This window comes from Leucopleurus acutus, assembly GCF_964270905.1.
Source record: "Leucopleurus acutus genome assembly, chromosome: 13".
Taxonomy (NCBI): domain Eukaryota; kingdom Metazoa; phylum Chordata; class Mammalia; order Artiodactyla; family Delphinidae; genus Leucopleurus; species Leucopleurus acutus.
The window spans coordinates 89795177-89814049 of NC_139155.1; the positions used below are offsets into that span (position 1 = coordinate 89795177).

At 51.4% G+C, this 18873-nt stretch overlaps 2 protein-coding genes across 3 annotated transcripts in view; one reads left to right on the top strand and one right to left on the bottom strand.

Annotated features, from left to right (window-relative positions):
* Positions 1–5233: 5233 nt before the first annotated feature.
* P2RX2 (purinergic receptor P2X 2) lies at positions 5234–8400 on the top strand (the record flags this gene model as incomplete). Of its 2 annotated transcripts, XM_082853350.1 has the most annotated exons (12): positions 5234–5409; positions 5705–5840; positions 5956–6027; positions 6138–6213; positions 6295–6391; positions 6565–6645; positions 6778–6916; positions 7296–7426; positions 7663–7753; positions 7874–7939; positions 8026–8103; positions 8296–8400. In XM_082853350.1, the coding sequence occupies 12 exons, from the start codon at positions 5234–5236 to the stop codon at positions 8398–8400; spliced, it is 1248 nt and encodes a 415-aa protein (XP_082709476.1). The 2 variants fall into 2 exon arrangements, with proteins under 2 accessions (XP_082709476.1, XP_082709475.1); XM_082853349.1 differs by having other exon boundaries at positions 8026–8400.
* A 2935-nt stretch (positions 8401–11335) lies between these two features.
* Positions 11336–18873, bottom strand: part of POLE (DNA polymerase epsilon, catalytic subunit) — a 55018-nt gene continuing 47480 nt past the window's right edge. Inside the window, exons 44-49 of the mRNA XM_082853323.1 lie at positions 18046–18177; positions 17738–17931; positions 13436–13636; positions 12947–13072; positions 12181–12270; positions 11336–12057 (exon numbers count right to left, since the gene is read on the bottom strand). Of these exons, the coding sequence (XP_082709449.1) occupies positions 11944–12057; positions 12181–12270; positions 12947–13072; positions 13436–13636; positions 17738–17931; positions 18046–18177 (857 nt within the window). The 3' untranslated portion in view covers positions 11336–11943. The remainder of the gene's footprint in view (positions 12058–12180; positions 12271–12946; positions 13073–13435; positions 13637–17737; positions 17932–18045; positions 18178–18873) is intronic.

Sequence of the window (18873 nt, forward strand, 5' to 3'; positions counted from 1 at the left end):
TCCTGGTGGGTGTGAAGTGGTCTCTCACTGTGGTTTTGATTTGAATTTCCCTACTAGTGGATGCTGTTGAGTAGAATTTCATATGCTAACTGGCCATTTGTGTATCTTCTGTGGAAAACTTCCTATTCAGATCCTTTGCTCCTTTTTCAAATTGGTTATTTATTATTGAGCTGTAAGAGTTTTTGAGGTACAATCCCTTATCATATTTATGATTTGCAAGTATTTTCTCCCATTCTATGGGTTGTCTTTTTACTTTCTTGATGGTGTCCTTTGAAGCACAAAATTTTTTTAATTTTGGTGAAGTTCAATTTATTTATTTTCTCTATTTGCTTATACTTATGTTATCATTTATAAGAATCCATCACCAAACCTAAGTCCACAAATATTTACACCTATGTTTACTTCTAAGAGTGTTATGGTTTTAGCTTTTACATTTAGGTCTTTAATCTTGAATTAATTTTCATATATGGCGTGAGGTATGGGTCCAAGTTAATTCTTTTGCATATGGATATACAGTTGTCCCAGCACCATTTGTCGGAAGACTACTCTTTCCCCAGTGAATTATTTTGGTATCATTGTCAAAATCAATTTATTTTATTCTGGTTTACATATTTATATTTTCTTTCTTTGTTCTCAATTCAGTTCCATACATCTACATTTCTATCCTTATGCCAGTAAGTGCAAGTGAATTGTTGGGTCCTATGGTAACTGTTCTGATTACTGTAGCTTTGTAGTAAGGTCTGAATTTGGAAGTGCGAGTCCTCTAACTTCACTCTGCTTCTTCAAGATTGTTTTGGCTACTCTGGATCCCTTGCATTTTTATATGAATTTTAGGATCAGCTTATTCATTTCTGCCAAGAAGCCACCTGGGATTTTAATAGAGATTGTGCTAAAGTTGTAGGTAAATTCAGGAAGAATTGCTATTTTAACATCATTAAGCCTTTCAATCCATGAACATGGACTGTCTTCCAACTTACTTAGATCTTCTTTAATTAAAAAAAAAAGTTTTATAGGTTTCAGATAAGGTGGGCACTAGTCCTGTTAAATTTATTCCTAAGTATTTTATTCTTTTGAATACTATTGTAATGGAACTCTTTTCTTTTTATTTATTTATTTGTGGCTGTCAGGTCTTAGTCGCAGTGCGGGGTGGGGATGGGGGGCTTAGTTGCCCCGAGGCATGTGGGATCTTAGTTCCCCGACCAGGGATCGAACCCACATCCCTTGCATTGGAAGGCGGATTCTTAACCACTGGACCACCAGGGAAGTTCCTGGAACTGTTTTCTTAATTTTCAGATTGCTCATTGCAAGTGTTGTAAATATAACTGATTTTTATATATTTCTGTTTTTGGCCACACCGCCTGGCTTGCAGGATCTTAGTTCCCCGACCAAGGATTGAACCCAACCCCCCTGCAGTAGAAGTGCAGAGTCTTAACCACTGGACCCTCAGGGAATTCCATATATATATATATATATATATATATATATATATATATATGTATGTATGTATGTATGTATGTATGTATGTATGTATGTATGTATGTTTTTTGGTGTTTTTTTTTTTTTTTTTGCGGTACGCGGGCCTCTCAGTGTTGTGGCCTCTCCCGTTGCGGAGCACAGTCTCCGGACGCACAGGCTCAGCGGCCATGGCTCACGGGCCTAGCCGCTCCGCGGCATGTGGGATCATTCCCGGACCGGGGCACGAACCCGTGTCCCCTGCATTGGCAGGCAGACTCTCAACCACTGCGCCACCAGGGAAGCCCATTTTTTGAGAATTTTTGCATCTATATTTTAAGGAATTAGTCTGTTCTTGTGATGTCTTCCTTTTTTTTTTTTTTTCCACAGAGCAATGCTAGCTTCATAGAATTAGTTGAGATGTGTTCCCTCCTTTTCTAAATTTTACAAGTTAACATTTAAGGAAGTTAAATTAACATTTAACACCAATCCTGGAAGTTCTAGCCTGAAAAATCAGACAAGAAAAATAAATAAAAGGCATCCAAATCAGAAAAGAAAGTCTCTGTTTGCAGATGACAGGATCTTATATCCAGAAAATCCTAAAGAATCCACAAGAAAACTACTACAACTAATAAATGAGTTCAGCAAAGTTGCAGGGTAGAAGCTCAACCCACAAAGATCAGTTGTGCTTCTACATACCATCAATGAACAATCAGAAAACGAAATGAAGATAATTCTCTCTACAATAGCATCCAAAACAAACCAAAAAACCATAGGAATAGATTTAACCAAGGAAGTGAAAGAGTTGTATAAGAAAAATGAAAAAGCATTGTTTAAAGAAATTAAAGAAGATGTAAATAAATGTAATGACACCCCATGTTCATGTATTGGAAGACTCACTATTGCTAAGATGGCTATGGTACCCAATGCAAACTGCAGATTCAATGCAATCCCTATCAAGATTCCAATGGCCTTTTCTGCAGAAATGGTATGGCTGCTCCTTAAATCCATATGGCATTGCAAGGGGCACTGAATAACCAAAACAATATTGAAAAAGAACAAAGTTGGAGGACTCACATTTTCCAATTTCAAAATTTTCTATAAAGCTATAGTTATCAAAACAGTATGGTGCTGGCATAAGGATAATACAGATAGGACAATGGAATAGAATAGAAAACCCAGAAATAAACTCTATGTCTATGGCCAGTTGATTTTCAACACAGATGCCAGACCCTCAGTGGGTAAAGAATAGTTTCTTTAACAAATGGTGCAGGGACAACTGAACATCCACGTGCAAAAGAATGAAGTTGGAGCCCTACCTCACACCATAAGCAAAGATTAACTCAAAATAGATCAACAATCTAAATATAACAGCTAAAATCATAAAACTCTTAGAAGAAAACAGGGGTAAATTTTCATGACCTTGGATTTGGCAGTGGATTTTAGAAATGACACCAGAAGCAGAAACAACAAAAGAAAACATAGATAAATTGGACTTCATCAAAATAAAAGACTTCTGGGTTTCCCTGGTGGCGCAGTGGTTGAGAGTCTGCCTGCCGATGCAGGGGACACGGGTTCATGCCCCGGTCCAGGAAGATCCCACATGCCACGGAGCGGCTGGGACCGTGAGCCATGGCCGCTGAGCCTGTGCGTCCGGAGCCTGTGCTCCGCAATGGGAGAGGCCACAGCAGTGAGAGGCCTGAATCCCGCTAAATAAATAAAGATTTTTGTGCATCAAAGGTCATTACCAATAAAGTGAAAAGACAACCTACAATGGGACAAAATATTTGAAAATCATATATCTGATAAGGGTCTACTATCCAGAATACATAAAGAATTCTTACAACTGAACAGAAAAATTTTTTAACCCAATTAAAAAATGGGCAAGGTGGGACTTCCCTGGTGATCCAGGGGTTAAGAATCTGCCTTCCAATGTGGGGGCCATGGGTTCAATCCCTGGTCTGGGAACTAAGATCCCACATACCACGAGGCAACTAAGCCTGCATGCTCTAGGGCTCACATGCCACAACTAGAGAGCCTGTGCGCTGCAACTACTGAGCCTGTGCTCTAACTAGAGAGGAGCCTGCATGCCACAACTAGAGAGAAGCCCACGTGCTGCAACGAAGGGCCCGGGTGCCACAACGAAAGATCCTGCAACTAAGACCCGATGCAGCCAAATAAATAAATATTTTTTAAATGGGCAAGGGACTTGAATAGACATTAATCCAAATAAATTATATAATTTCACCCACTAGGATGGCCATAAGTGAGTGGAAAATAACAAGTGTTGAAAAGGATGTATAGAAACTGGAATCCTTGTATATTGCTAACTGGAATGTAAAATGGTTCAGCTGCTTGGGAGACATTTTGATGGTTCTTCAAAAAGTTAAACACAAAATTACCATATGACCCAGAAATTCCACTCCTAGGCATATACACCAAAGAATTGAAAATAGTTGTTCAAATACTTGTACCCGGATGCTCATAGCAGCACTAGTTACAATAGCCAAAATATAAAATATAAAAGCTCAAATTGTCTATCAGTGGATGAACAGATAAATTGTGGAATATCCATACAGTGCAATATTGGTCTGCCATAAAAGGGAGTGGAGTACTGACACATGCTACAACCCAGATGGACCTTGAAAACATTACGCTAAGTGAAAGAAGTCAGACACAAAAAGGCAAATATTCTACGATTCCATTATTTGAAATATCCAAAGTAGATAAATCCATAGAGAGAAGGTAGATTGGTGGTTGCCAGTATGTGCAAGGAGCAGGGGGACGGGAAGTTCTTGATGGGCATGGGGTTTTATCTGGTGATGATTAGAATGTTTTGGAAGTAGATGATGGTGGTTGCACAATATTGTGAGTGTACTAAACTTCAATGAATTGTTCATTAAAACGGCTAATTCAATGCTATGTGAATTTCACCTCAAAAATGTGTAAAACATTTATCATTTTGTGAAATAGTACGATGTCTGGGATTTGGTCCAAAATAATGAGGTGGGGGTAGAGGTACAAAAAGTAAAAACAAAAACATGTTTCCTCCGAGCTGTATAGGAAACAAAACAAGAGACGGAAATGGGTAGAAGCCTAGAGTGCGGAAATCCAGGTGAGAAACGCGGCGGGGCGCTTTGTGTGGGGGGGAAGGGGCTAGAACCCAACAGCCCTGACGTGTATCTGTAGACAAAAGCAAGAGGACTGTTAGGGCAAAGAAAGAGATCCAGATTTTTTGTCTGAACCCTGGAGGCAGGGGTGCCTTTGCCGAGCTGCGGGGAACCGCGGACACGAATCAAGGATTGCTCTTGGGAAATCATCTCCTTGTGCACCTTAAACTTACAAAACTTCACGCGTCGGTTGTATCCCAACAAAATTGGGTAAATATACATATATTTTTTTAAAGGGATTGCTCTTCGGGTTTAGCGCGCGCTGCGCATCAGACACCGGCGGAGACGCAGAGGAGGCGGGCAGTGCTCTGCCGCGTCTTCCCCCCGAGTTTTAAGTGTCCTCCCGAGGGACGCGAGGGCCTGCACCGTCTTCGCGCCCTCCCTGAGCGGGCTGGGGGCGACGGCTGCCGCGACCCCGACCCTGCCCGCTCGGGGCCCCACCTGGCGACACCTGCCAGGTGCGCTGCGTGTCTACGCCCGGCGCCCCCGCGGCTCGGGGACCGACCTGGGGCGGGGCGAGGCGGGACCGGGCGGGGAGCGCGAGGCCACGCCCGGGAGGCGGCCACGCCGGCGCCCCCCAGCCCGATTTCCTGTCCCAGCAGCTCGGGGCCATGGCGGCGGCCGAGCCCAAGACCCCCGCGGGGACGGCCGCGGCCCGACGCCTGGCCCGGAGCTGCTGGTCCGCGTTCTGGGACTACGAGACGCCCAAGGTGATCGTGGTGAAGAACCGGCGCCTGGGCATCGTGTACCGCACGGTGCAGCTGCTCATTCTGCTCTACTTCGTGTGGTGGGTGCGCACGGGGGGAGACCCGGCGGCAGGGGGTGTCCAGCGGGGTCAGGAGCGTACGGGAGGGCGCCACCGGGACGTCCCAGGTTGGAGGGGCCGCTCTGGGCAGGGGGCGAGGAGAATGCCGGCGGCCGCCGCCAGGCTGGCCCCTCGGGCGCCGCAGAGCCTACCCGGCCGGCCCCCGAGAGACGGTGACGCAGCCTCGATCCCGCCGGAGTCGAGCTGACTCGGCAGGGGAGGGGTCCCGGGCCTGCCGCGGGGTCGCCTCCAGAGCCGGCCCTGCCCGTTCGCACAGGTACGTGTTCATCGTGCAAAAGAGCTACCAGGACAGGGAGACGGGCCCCGAGAGCTCCGTCATCACCAAGGTCAAGGGCATCACTTCGTCCGAGAACAAAGTGTGGGACGTGGAGGAGTACGTGAAACCCCCCGAGGTGCGCCACTCGGGCCCCGCCCCCGCCCCCCCCCCCCCCGAGCACCCCGAGGGTGGGACCGAGCGGCGGCCGAGCTGCCCGGCGCCGGCCGACCGTCCCTTGTTTCTGAGCCCAGGGGGGCAGCGTGTTCAGCATCATCACCAGGATCGAGGTCACCCCCTTCCAGACCCTCGGAACCTGCGCCGAGGTGAGGTCGGGTAGAGAGCAGAGCCGGGGCGGGAGGGAGGGGCCCTGCCTGGTCCGCTGTGCCTGGGGGAAAAGAGTGTCGGGCCCCTGACCAAGCAGCCTCCTCCCTAGAGTATGAGGGTCAGAAACGCCACGTGCGACTCGGACGAGGACTGCGTGGCTGGGCAGCTGGACATGCTGGGAAACGGTCAGTGTGTGCCAACTGGGGGCGGGGGCGGGCCGCGCCCCTGAGGGCGCATCTGCCACCTGAGCGCGCGTCTGCCCACAGGCCTGCGGACCGGGCGCTGCGTGCCTTATTACCACGGGTCCTCCAAGACCTGCGAGGTGTCCGCCTGGTGCCCGGTGGAGGACGGGGCCTCAGTCAGGTGTGCACACCCGCTGTCCCCACCCACCTGGGGCCAAGCTCCTTTGCTCCTTTCTCCTACCTGACCGGAGTCGGGGTGTGTGGGGGGAGAAGGACGGGAGGGGCAGCGCAGCAGGGGAGCCTGGGGGACCGGGAGAAGGGGAGACTAAACACACCCGGTTTGTGCCTCCTCAGCCAGTTTCTCGGTAAGATGGCCCCCAATTTCACCATCCTCATCAAGAACAGCATCCACTACCCCAAATTCCAGTTCTCCAAGTAAGAGCCATTAGCGCGTGGCGACAAGGGATGGGCTGCGGGGGGGGGGGGGGTTGCCTCTTGGAATGTGTTGTTTGGGGGTGCATGGCTTCTGCTCCCTCCCCATCTGATGCCACTAGGCCTTGTCTTTAGGGGCAACATCGAGAACCGGAAGGATGGCTACCTGAAACACTGCACATTCCATGAGGTCTCTGACCTCTACTGCCCCATTTTCAAGCTGGGCTACATCGTGGAGCAGGCAGGGGAAAATTTCACGCAGCTGGCACACTCGGTGAGGGCACCAGGGAGAGTGGGTGGGACAGCTGTCCGTCCAGGTGCTGGCTCCCACCTGCACACAAAGGGTCTCATTACAGCCGAGTCCGTCTGCAGTCTTGGCCAGCCCTGGCCCTGCTCGGGCAGAGGAAAGAGAAACACGATCGTCTGACCCATCTGGGTGTGCATGGCTCCTGCTAAATTATTGACTCCTGGCATCCCCTTGTGCCTCAGAAGCAGGGCACTCAACGAGCCCCCTTCCCCAGCTCTCTGCCCTGAGCTGCCCTGGGTGCCTCACAGTATGCACCCCACACATAGCCTCAGCAGGACCTTGGGGCTGTTGAAGGTCCTCTCTGTGAGCCCACCCTGACCCCGTGTCTGTGCCCACTTCTGGACAGGGTGGTGTAATTGGGGTCATTATCAACTGGGACTGTGACCTGGACCTGTCGGCGTCAAAGTGCAACCCCAAATACTCCTTCCGGAGGCTCGACCCCAAGCATGTCCCAGCCTCATCTGGCTACAACTTCAGGTACCTTGGCCTTGGGACACTGGGTCCTCGTCTGCCCTAGCCGTGGAGGTCCAGGAGTCAACAGGGCAGGTGCCCAAAGGTTCAGGGGCGCCAGTGGTCGGCTGAGTCTTGGAGCTGCCCCATTTGGGCAACAGGTGCACCCCCCGTCATGCTCCTCAGGGTCAGGTGGCCAAGTTTCCTGCACCCGGGTCATTCCCTCCCAGATTCTGACGTGCTTCCGGGTCATTCCGCCCTAGGTTCGCCAAGTATTACAAAGTAAACGGTACCACCACCCGCACACTCATCAAAGCCTACGGGATCCGAATTGACGTCATCGTGCACGGACAGGTAAACCAGCCCACCTTGCCTACCTGAGGCTTGGGCTGGCCCAGCCTCAATCTCTCCTACCACACCCCACGCCTCCCTTGAGCCCCACTCCCGCATCTCAGGCAGCCTCTTTGCCTCCAGGCAGGGAAGTTCAGCCTGATTCCCACCATCATTAACCTGGCCACAGCGCTGACCTCTATCGGGGTGGTAAGGGATGCACACTAGGGTCACAGGGGGTGGGGGGACGGGGGGGCAGGTGCCAGGCCCTTACGCATTGGTCTTGCTGGTCTCAGGGCTCCTTCCTGTGCGACTGGATCTTGCTAACGTTCATGAACAAAAACAAGGTCTACAGCCATAAGAAATTTGACAAGGTGTGTACTCCAGGGCCTTCCTCAGGCAGCTGGCCTGTGACCCTGGCCCTTGTTTTGGGCCAGGGCCCTCCCCCACCCTATCCCTGCTCCGCAGACCCAGGCCAGGCTGGCCAACCGCAAGGTGAGGGGCAGAGCCAGGCCTGGGCTGTCCCACCCCCATTGCCTTGCCCCACCTCTGCCCCGTCTGAGCAGATGGTGGATGCTCCCAAGCGGGGTGCAGGACCAGGGCTTGGCACCTCTGAGCCTTCCCAACAGGACTGCGCTCTCACAGACGCCCGAGGATTGGCCCAGCTCTGAGCCCACTCCCACCTTCTGTCGTGCTGCACTGAAGACCTGGGCCTGTTGGGGGCCCCTGAAGTCTGTGGCCCCAGGAGCGCCCCACTCCCCAGGGCAGCATGGCTTGGACCTTGGACCTGGGCCCTGCCCACACACCTCAACACTGCGTCGCAGCAAAACCAGCAGCCAAAGGGCCCCGTGCAACCAGGCAGTGGGATGACATGAAGGGGACGGCACCTGATCCCGGCCTGTCCATCTTGTCCCCCAACTGCCCAGGGGCCTGTAGGGGGCAAGTCCCCACCTCCACCTTCTCCCTAGCTGTTCTCCTCCCAGGCTCTTTGCTCCTCCCCTCACCCTCCACCACCCCCCCCCCCCAGACCCTTCACTCACCTCATAGCCAGGAAATCACACATCCAGAATCCAATAAAGCTGTGACCAGACCCTCCTGGCCTCGTCTTCGGGGAAAAGCATGTTCAGGCTCTTAAAAAGACAAACATGCAATGGCAGGTCTTTGCGCACGGGGTCTCTCTTTTGGTGTGCTTGGCCCTCCGTATCGCTCCTCTAGCCAGCCTGCGTGCAGAGTGTGTGGATGTGTCTGCTGCCCCCACGTCCAGCCAGGCTACAGTCATGTCTGACCTGGGGGCCAGTGGAGGTGGGGGACACACAGGCTGAGAGCGCACAAGGACCCCTAGACGACTCATCCCAGCATGTCCTTCAGGCAGTGCACTTACCAGCTTCCTGCAGGGCTCATCCCGGGCCCCAAACCTCAAAATACAGGAAAAGGCTCCTCCTAGACCCCAAACCTCTCAAGGAGGAAGAAAGCCAGGAGGGAGGCGATGAGAGTTGTACCCAAGGAAAACGAAAGCTTAGGCTCACACCAAAATGCCCGCCCGGGCCCTGCGGCTCTATTTCAAATGGGGATTGGGGTGGAGGAAGGAATTCGGTGCTGGGGAACAGGGGTGGACAGGGCAGAACGAGGTTGGAGGAGTGTGGGAAGCCGGCACTAGCTGGATCAGGCCTACCGGTAATCTGGTTACGGCCTTGGATGCTACAGTGGTCATTCCACTTAGCAGCTCTGCCTGGCCAGGCCCTGCTCTGAAGACACCACGACCTGGTTGGACGGTGGTTTCCCCAGCAACGGGTATGATGGTGCACAGACCTGAGGAGGCATAGTCCCTCCCACAGATCCTTTCACCTGTGACCCCGTCACTCCCAAAGTAAGTCAGAGCTGGCCTCCCCACCTGCCAACGAGACCAGCACCACTCACTGGAGCCACAAACCCTTGAGAAGCCCCCACCCAGCCCCCCTGCAGATTCTCCTATGCTCGTCAGCTCCCTGGGTCACTCAAATGCCTGTGACATCCAGCTCTAGTTTTAGAGAAACCAGCTTTTCCAGTTGGAGCTGGGCTGCAGCTCAAGAACCAGGGCCAGGGGCTCAGGTTTCCCATCCCCAAGCATGAGAGTGACCCTAGGACCTCCACCGCCCCAGATGCCCCCAGCCCCTAAGCTGGCCTCGCTGGCACCCCCGGCCCCGCTGCAGGGAGCACAGTGGGGTGGGGTGGGGCGAGACATGCAGCCCCACCTCCTCGTTCCTCCGTGCTCCCCTGGGACTTCTCCAGCTCTGCTTCCAGGAAGCGCCGTTAGCCCTCCTCCTCCCCCCCAACTCGGCCCTAATTTGATTTGATCTCCATCTGGGGGCTGACGGGCTCCATCCCCTTCCAAGCCGAGTCAGGTTTCTTGCAGTCACTGGGCCTGGATGCGCCTGGTGGGCAGTACCCAGGGGCCAACAAACCCAGACAGACAGACGTCAGTTACTTAGTCTTCTTTCCTTCCTTCCAGAAACCCAGGCGCAGTGCACAAACATACACACAGTGAAAATTGTAGGAAATGTCAAAGTGTAAAATTAAAACGAAAATCCAAAGTGTAAATTGAGATAACGAGAACAAATTTAAACCAGGCTCCACAGCCAACAGTGGGGCCCCCACTGCCCACCCGTTTGGGGTTTCTGAATTTACGATTCACTTTTTTTTTTTTTTTTTTTTTGCGGTACGCGGGCCTCTCACTGGTGTGGCCTCTCCCGTTGCGGAGCACAGGCTCTCCGGATAGGCAGGCCCAGTGGCCATGGCTCACGGGCCCAGCCGCTCCGCGGCACGTGGGATCTTCCCAGACCGGGGCACGAACCCGCGTCCCCTGCATCGGCAGGTGGACTCTCAACCACTGTGCCACCTGGGAAGCCCCTGTGATTCACTTTTAACATGTCTGTGTTCTCGCCAATTTGGCTGGTTTTCTTTTGCTTCCAGTTGCATTTAGTTAGAAATGAGGTGCACAGAGTTGATCTTATGTTCTGGGGCTGCTGCTGGCAGAACGGAGCGAGAACTCATGCTCAGCAAAGGGTCCCCCAGCCTGGCCCATTCTCCTCTTTCAGCCCCACCGGGGAGGAGAAAACAGCACGGCGCACATCTCTGTGCAGCAAGGGGCACATCTCTGTTCCCCTCTGTTCAGGGCCCTGAACAAGCTGGTGGTGAGTGTCGCATTTTAAAGGGGGTACAGCCCAAGGACCCTCTCTGCCTTGGGGTCACAGGTCTTGTACTGATCCCTGAGGCTGAGAAGCAAGAACAGAACTGCCTCAATCCCGATAAAACTGCTGTTGCCCTTTTCTCCATCCTCTCCCAACCACTCCTCAGACCTGAAGGAAAGAACCTAGTCTGGCATGTGAAGAAATACTTCTCTAGAATCCAGGTGCTAACATATGATGTCGAAGTCCGCGATAATGGCGCGCCTCCTCCCTCCCCGGGGCCCTCAGGCCTCCTGCTGCAGTGGCCCCCTCACAGCACAGGCAGATTCAGAGGGAGAGGTGCCACGCCCCGCTGCGGCTGAGCCCCAGCCTGAGATCCTCCCCTTCCTCAGCCTTCCCGCCCCCCGCCCAGTCTCGCTGCTGCCGACGAGGTGACTACGCCATGATACGGACACTCCGGCAAAGGCTGCTCTGACTGGGAATCTCCACAGACAGAGGGGCCCAAGCCCCAGAACTCAGTGTGTGAGAGACGCCCAGGTCTCCACAGGTTCAGCCAGGGTCCCCAGGATGCGGCCCGCATGCCGCTGGCGTGGACTGTAGGACAGCCACCTCTCCCGGAAGCAAGGAACTGGAGAGCTGGGGCTGCAGACTCCCACTCAGGTGTCCCTCGCCCTGCGTCTGGCTTCCAGCCACCCTCAGGGGCTCGGCTCAAACATAAGACCTCCAAGGGCACCTCAGGGCAGCAGAGGAGTGGGCAGGGAGGGCCGTGCAGCAGCAGAGGGGTGTTCATCCAGCGAGAAGGCAGCCCTGGGACCCCTCGCTGGAGACGCTTCTCGGGCCTAGAGAGGGCTGCCCCAACCGAGGCTGGGCCTAGAGAGGGCTGCCCTGGCCGAGGCTGGGCCCCGGGAACCTGGAGGTGGAGCCACTTCCTGCTCTGGCTGGTTCACGCTTCTTCTGGGCTGCATGACCTGCTCCCTGAGGGTCGTCTTCCTGGGTGCCCGTCTTGGATGTGGGTAGTCAGAGAAGAGAATGGGGACGCTGCCCAGCTTGCTAATGTCCCAGCTGGGGGTTCTGCTGCAGCAGCCACTCCAGGGTCTCCATGAGGTACGACATGCCATAGTGCTGGGCAATGTTCTGGAAGGTTCTGATCTGCTCCATGAAGACCTACAGGAATGACCAGTCACAGTGAGAACTAGTCCCAGAGGAGGCACAGAGATGCAAGGCCGAGACCCAGAAAGGGCCAATGGCCGAGGGGCAGCAGGGCTGGCTGTCCACGGGAGGCCCCACCTTGGTGTGGATGGTGAGGGAGAAGGTCCCGGCACAGCTACAGTACGTGGCCATGTTGGTCTCCTTCACACCCCGGCACTTCAGGCAGATCTGCAATGAGAAGCAGCCCCAGTCAGGAGCCTCCCTGGTCCAGGCCAGGGCTGGCCAGTCGCTTGGCACCTGACAGGCTTCCCTCCCCCATGGCCTTCACCTCAATTCTGAATAAAATCTGAGACTCGATAATGGGCTTTATCCAAACATCCCAACTGCTTCCCAACACCCTCCCGGTGGACACCCTACCCTTGACTCTGAGTCCGGGGCTCCCCCATCCATCACACCAGGCACCAGCTGTTCCCTGTCTGGACCGCAACACCTTCCTCGGGTCTTTGCTGAGATGTTCCCTCTTGGTGAGGCCACTCCTCCATCTAATGCTGAAAGCTTCCCTCTTGCTCACACACTGCCTGTTGGTTCTCTTTACTCTTACCATCACTTAGTTGTCCTGTTTACTGTGTATCTCCCTCCACTAGAATAAAAAAGGTCCATGAAGCCAGCACTTGGCCCCTGTAGGTGCCTAACAGATGCTGTAGGAATGAATGAGTCACCTGGGCTCATGGACAAGGCCTGACCCAAGAGGTGGTTACCTTGGAGGACCAGGTAACGATGTTGAGACCTGCGTACACCCCTAGTTTCCCGTGGGTGCGAACTGCTTATCAACAAACCCTCCACCAACTGGAGGGGCGGTCGGGCTGGGTGCAGAAAAGCCCCAGCACCAGGCCCCGCTGCTCACCAGGTCCTGCAGGGTGAAGGCCATCAGTTTCTTCTGCAGGGCTTCCACCAGGGCCATCTCAATGACTGACGAGTCGTAGGCTACCTGACAGTTGGGGCAGAGCCACTGAGGCAGCACAGACCCATCCTAGGCAGAGAAGGAAAGGGACCAGGTCACCTCCCTCAGCCCCAGTATTGAGAAGGGACGGAAAGAGAAAAGCTCGTGGTGAGAACTGTGGTACCGCTTGCTCACAGCTCCAGGGCACACTCACATCACCACTGTCATCACTTACGTGTTTACCAGGACAAGGCTCTGGCATGTGGCAGCGGCGTGGCCTGAAAAGGGTGTTTGTTTCTAATTCACATCAAAGCTAGCTGGGGGCCCAGTAGGTGTAGCCCAGTAAAGGTGGAGACTGGGGTCACTTGATAGGGAGTACTGCAGGACCCCCCGATCCACTGATGCCTGGATATTCTGGCTTTACCAGCAAGGGGCCTGACGGAGCTGGCCCACCTGAGAGAAGGAGGGCTCTTTGCACAGGTCCAGGTCCCGGCAGAAGTTACAGCTGCGGCAGATGACCTCAGGGAGCACGTAGGAGCGGCAGGGGTCTCGGAACTGGGCCTCCTCCGAGAACTCGCCGACATCTACCAGGCGAAGCAGGTCTCGGTTTAGCTTGTTCACCTGGTTTGTGATGTTCGTGTCCAGAGACAGGACCTGCAGAGAACAGAGCCCACATCAGGGACAGCTCCCGGGGCCTCCCTGCTGCTGTTTGGACCAGAAAACCCCACAGCCAACTCTCTAAGCTACTGTTTCTCAGCATCATCTCAACTCTTCCTGCCTTCTGTACATCAGTGATTCCCCGACTCGGGGCCATAAGAGTGGAGTGGAGGCCCTGCCCCCAGGCCTTGTGGTCGCTGTCAGCTCCGGGGAACTCTGGGACACACCGAAGTGTGCTCTACGTGTTCTCCTTACTGGCTCCTTCTTCCTCAATGACAGGCAGTCCTAAGTCTACCAGAGCTCTACAGTCTCACTGCAAAGGGGTTGACTTCAACCTTCCACGGTGGGGGGGCTCCCAGGCCAGCCGAGAAACGCCTCTGCAGCACACGTGTGTGTCAGTGCCCGCAGTGCTGGCACTGGAAGTCGCTCCTGCAGAGCCACAGGAGACTCATTAACCCCCCATCTGTAAACAAGAGAAGACAGCACTGGCATGTTTCACTGGCCTCTCCCAGCCCTACAACTCCTGTCCTAGCACAATGCCAAGAGCACAGAACCAAACGCCACTTAGAAGACTTCTTTAGGAGGAGCGTTTATGGTCGATCTGAAACAAAGTGGGTGGATTTGCAAGCACATTTATAATGAGGATCGACAGCCTACTGGGCAGTATTATTTAAAATATATACATTATACATGTCTTTTACATAGGGAGAACACTGGATGTAATTAAGAGACAGAAAAAAATGAAAGTGAATTTACCAAAACATTAAGGAAGAAGTAATGCTGATTCTACACAGTATCTTCCAGAAAACACAAGAGGGAGAACACTCCTAACTCATCTTGTGAGGCCAGTATCACCCTGATACGAACACCAGACAAAGACAGTACAACTATAGTAAAAAAAAAAACTGTCACACACACAGACTCAAATATCCTCAACAAAATACTGGCAAATTGAACCCATTGGTATCACGACTAAGTGGGATTTACCCCAGGAATGCAAGGCTGGATCAACATTTGAAAATCAGTGTAATTCACCATATCGAGACTAATGAATAAAAACCAATACAATCATCTCAACTGACACAGAAAAAGCCCTTAACAAAATTCAACATCCATTCATGATTAAAACTCTCAGGATAGGACTTCCCTGGTGGTGCAGTGGTTAAGACTCCATTCCTCTGATGCAGGGGGCGCAGGTTCGATCCCTGGTCAGGGAACTAGATCCCGCATGCTGCAACTAAAGATCCCGCACGCAGTAATGAAGATCCGGCGTGCTGCAACTAAGACCCAGCGCAGTGAAATTTAAAAAAAAAAAAAAAATCAGTGCCGTTAAAATAGCACCAAAACCATAAAAACCTGAGGTGCAAATATGTGCACTATTTTTATGCTGAAAGCTCCAAAAACACTGATGAAAGAAGTCAAAGACAACTTAAATAAATGGAAAGATATAGTGGTTCATGGATTGGAGGCCTGAACATTAAGATATCGATTCTCCCTAAATTAATCCAAGACTCCAAACAACTCCAATCAACAATCCAAGAGGATTTTTTTTTGGTAGAAATTGATATGCTGATTTGAAATTTATAAGGAAAGGCAAAGGAACTAAAATAGTCAAAATAATTTTGAAAAAGAAGAATAAAGTTAAAGCATTCACACTACCTGGTTTCAAGACATATTGATAAAGTTACAGAAATTTAGACAGTGTGGTATTGGAGAACAGACAGATATTCAGATTGATGGAGACCCAGAAACAGACCCACACACATATATATGGCCAGTTAAGTTTTGAAAAAAGCACAAACATATTTAAATGGAGTAAGGCTGATTTTTTCAACAAATAATGCTGGAATAATTGGATATGTTTATGCAGAATATGAACCTCAATTTATAACATGCACATTGCACAAAAATTAACTCAAAATGAATCACAGACTAAATATAAAACCTAAAACTATAAAACTTCTAGAATCTAGAAGAAAACATAAGAGAAAAACTTTGTGACCTTGGTTAAAGCAAAGATTTCTCAGATATGACACCAAAAGCTCAACCCTTAAAAAGTGACAAATTAGATAAAAGATAAGACCCTCTGCTCACTGAAAAATGGAATTTTGAAAAGGCAAGCCAAATTCTGGGAGGAAGTATTTGGAAATCACAGATCTGATAAAGGACTTATATACGGAATATATGAAGAACTCTCAAAACTCAACAATAAGAAAAACAACCCTGATTCACTTTGCTGTACACCTGAAACTAACACAGCATTGTAAATCAACTATACTCCAATAAAAATTATTTTAAAAAGAAACAATTTTTAATAATGGGCAAAAGCTCTGGACATTTCACCAAAAACACATGGAGAGCAAAGAAGCACATGCATAAAATCTCCACATCATTAGCATTAGGGAAATGCAAGTTAAAACCACAATGATATACCACTACACACCTATCTGGACAGATAAAATCTTGAAAATCAACACCACCAAGTTCTAGCGCGTTGTGGAGCAACTGGACTGTAGCCATACACCACTGATGAGAGGCCTGAAAAGTGGCAAAACGGGGCCACTTTAGAAACAAGCACGACATGACCCAGCCAGTCCCCTGCTAGGTTTCTATCAAGAATGAAACTTATGTTCACCCAAAACCTTCTCTATGAGAATGTTTACAGCAGCTTTACTAACAGTCACCAAAAACGTGAAAACAACCTGAATGTCCTTCAACCGGGGAACTGCGGTTCTCCCACACAACAAGGGAGAAAAAGACTCAGCGATGGAAAGGAACGAAGCACTGAGACAAGCAATGACATGGAGGAGCCCCAGGTGCATTCTGCTGACTGAAGGAAGTCAGACCTAAAAGGCTACATGACCAACCATTCCACTCGTGTGACATTCTGGAAGCGATCACAACGCAGGGACAGATAACAGATCGGCGGTTCCAGGGCTGCAGGCGCGAGGAGCTGAGCCCGAGGGGAAGCGTGGGGGAGTCTCTGGGGTGGTGACCGCTGTGTACCTACCTGGCTGCTGCTGGCCAGCCCTATCCATGTGTGAAAACTCGAACGACTGCACTGCACGGAGAGTGACTTTTACTGCATGCAACTTTCAAAAAGTAAATGAACACAGGGACAGACAGATCAGAGCGTGCCAGGGGTGGGGACTCTGGTTCTGTATCCTGAAGGCGTGATTGGGTACCTCACGGAATGCACACTAAAATGGTGAATTTTCCTGTATGTAAATTATACTTATTCTTTTAAACATGTATTTATTTCTTTACTTGGCTGCGCCAGCTCTTAGTTGCGGCACGTGGGATCATCGTTGCTGCATGTGGGATCTTCAGTTGTGGCACGTGGGATCTAGTTCCCTGACCAGGTACTGAATCCGGGCCCCCTGCACTGGGAGGGCAGAGTCTTAGCCACTGGACCACCAGGGAAGTCCCTGTAAATTATACTTTAATAAAAATAAAACTTAAAAATTCTGAAGTCTACCAAGGAATTAAAATGGTACACTAAACCATTTCTTCACCACAATCAGAAGCCAATTGATCACTGTGAAACTGTGATTTGCTGGGAGGTAATTTAACAGACAGGAAAATGCTCCGTAAGGGATAACGCCGGCTGGGTCCTCATCTGGTAATATTATGCCATCGTTTGATGCAGCCTGCCTTTCCCAGAAAGGCATTTAGCATCCGAGCAAGCTCTCCTCTTAGGTTTCACAGCAGCCCAGACGTTTTGGGAGCCCTGTCCAGTTCCTAGTCTGGCCCACCAGCCCCACGTGATCCATGAGCACCTGCCGTTCCACTACTCACCTTTCACCAGCACCACCAGGTCATCCCTCCCCAGGGTCTCTGCATCCCCTCTGCCCATGGCCAGACCCTCTTAGCCACAGTGGTCTCATTCTCAGCCCCAGGCCCCATCAGAGGGCCTTCCTCACCTGCCCCACCTCTCAGCACCTGTGCTCTCTGAGCTCACCTGTCCCTCACTGACTTGTGCCCCCTCAGCGGAGTGAGAACAGAGGTCTTTCCCACAGCGGCTGCATGGAGTGGGCGCAGTGGGTGTTTCTGGAAGAAAGGAGTGACCTGCACACACGTCAATGGGAGTGTCCTCACCTTGCACACATATTTGATGAACTCCAGAGCGGGGTTATTGAGGAGGAGGTGAGAACCGGGGAGGACAGGAAACATTTCTGAGAGCTCAGTCGAGTTCCGAGAGCCTGTGACTTTCTTCTGAATCTTCTGTGTGATGGTGAAGAAGTTCTGAGTGAGTTCGTTTGCCACATAATCTTGTGAGAAGGTGATCATTCCTGGGAAGAGAAGCAACACGATGCCTGCTCCCTATTTTGCACGGCGATCGCGACACCGAGGGAAGGACCCCTGAGGAGCACACAGTGGTGGCCCCCCGTGGCAAGGGCGCTCACCTGGAAGGGCTCCGGCCTCTCCCTGGGCCTCCTGGGAGAGCTGGCTGGCCCCCCTCCTCCTCACAGGGGTGCTGCCCGGGGCGCTGCGCCTCAGCTCCTCCTTCATGCTGTGGTACACGGCCACGATGTACGCTGCAGAGAGAGGGCAGGCTCAGGCCACAGGCCCCGAGATTTGCCATTGCCGCCAACATCCCAGAATCCGGGGGCACCCTGTGGCTAGTCACACTGCCGGCCAGACTGGCTGAAATGTCATTAGTAGCGATGATTCTATTTGCTGCACTAAGATGAGCCAAAGTCAATCAGAGAAATGGGGACACGCAGGGCACTCGCTGACGCCCAAGCTCAGGCAACACGTGTCAACCTTCACACTGGACGGCAAGACAGAGGGCTCGCCTCGACCCCCAGGCACAGCACACTTCTCCAAAGTCTCTACCAGGCCCACACATTCCAGAAGAGAACTTAAGAAAGCAAAGGGCTCAAAGACAAGTCGACAAAATATAAATATAAAATATAAAATAACCACAATGGAACTACCTCTGTCGCTATGTACGTGGGTGCACCTATATCTACGTCTATGCGTCTGCTGACAATTTATGATTTAATTTATGATGCTCTTCATCAACTGTTCTAATGATTAGCTCTGAATTATAACAGGTGTTTAATCTACACACTTCGTTTACACATCAAGCTAAATAATTTGATTTGTAACACTAAAACTTTTTCTTCGTTTTAAAAAATTTTGTTGGAGTATAGTTGATTTAAAATGTTGTGTTACTAACACTAAACCTTTAGACCCAGATGAAATATAGGCGTTTCTTACACCGTAAG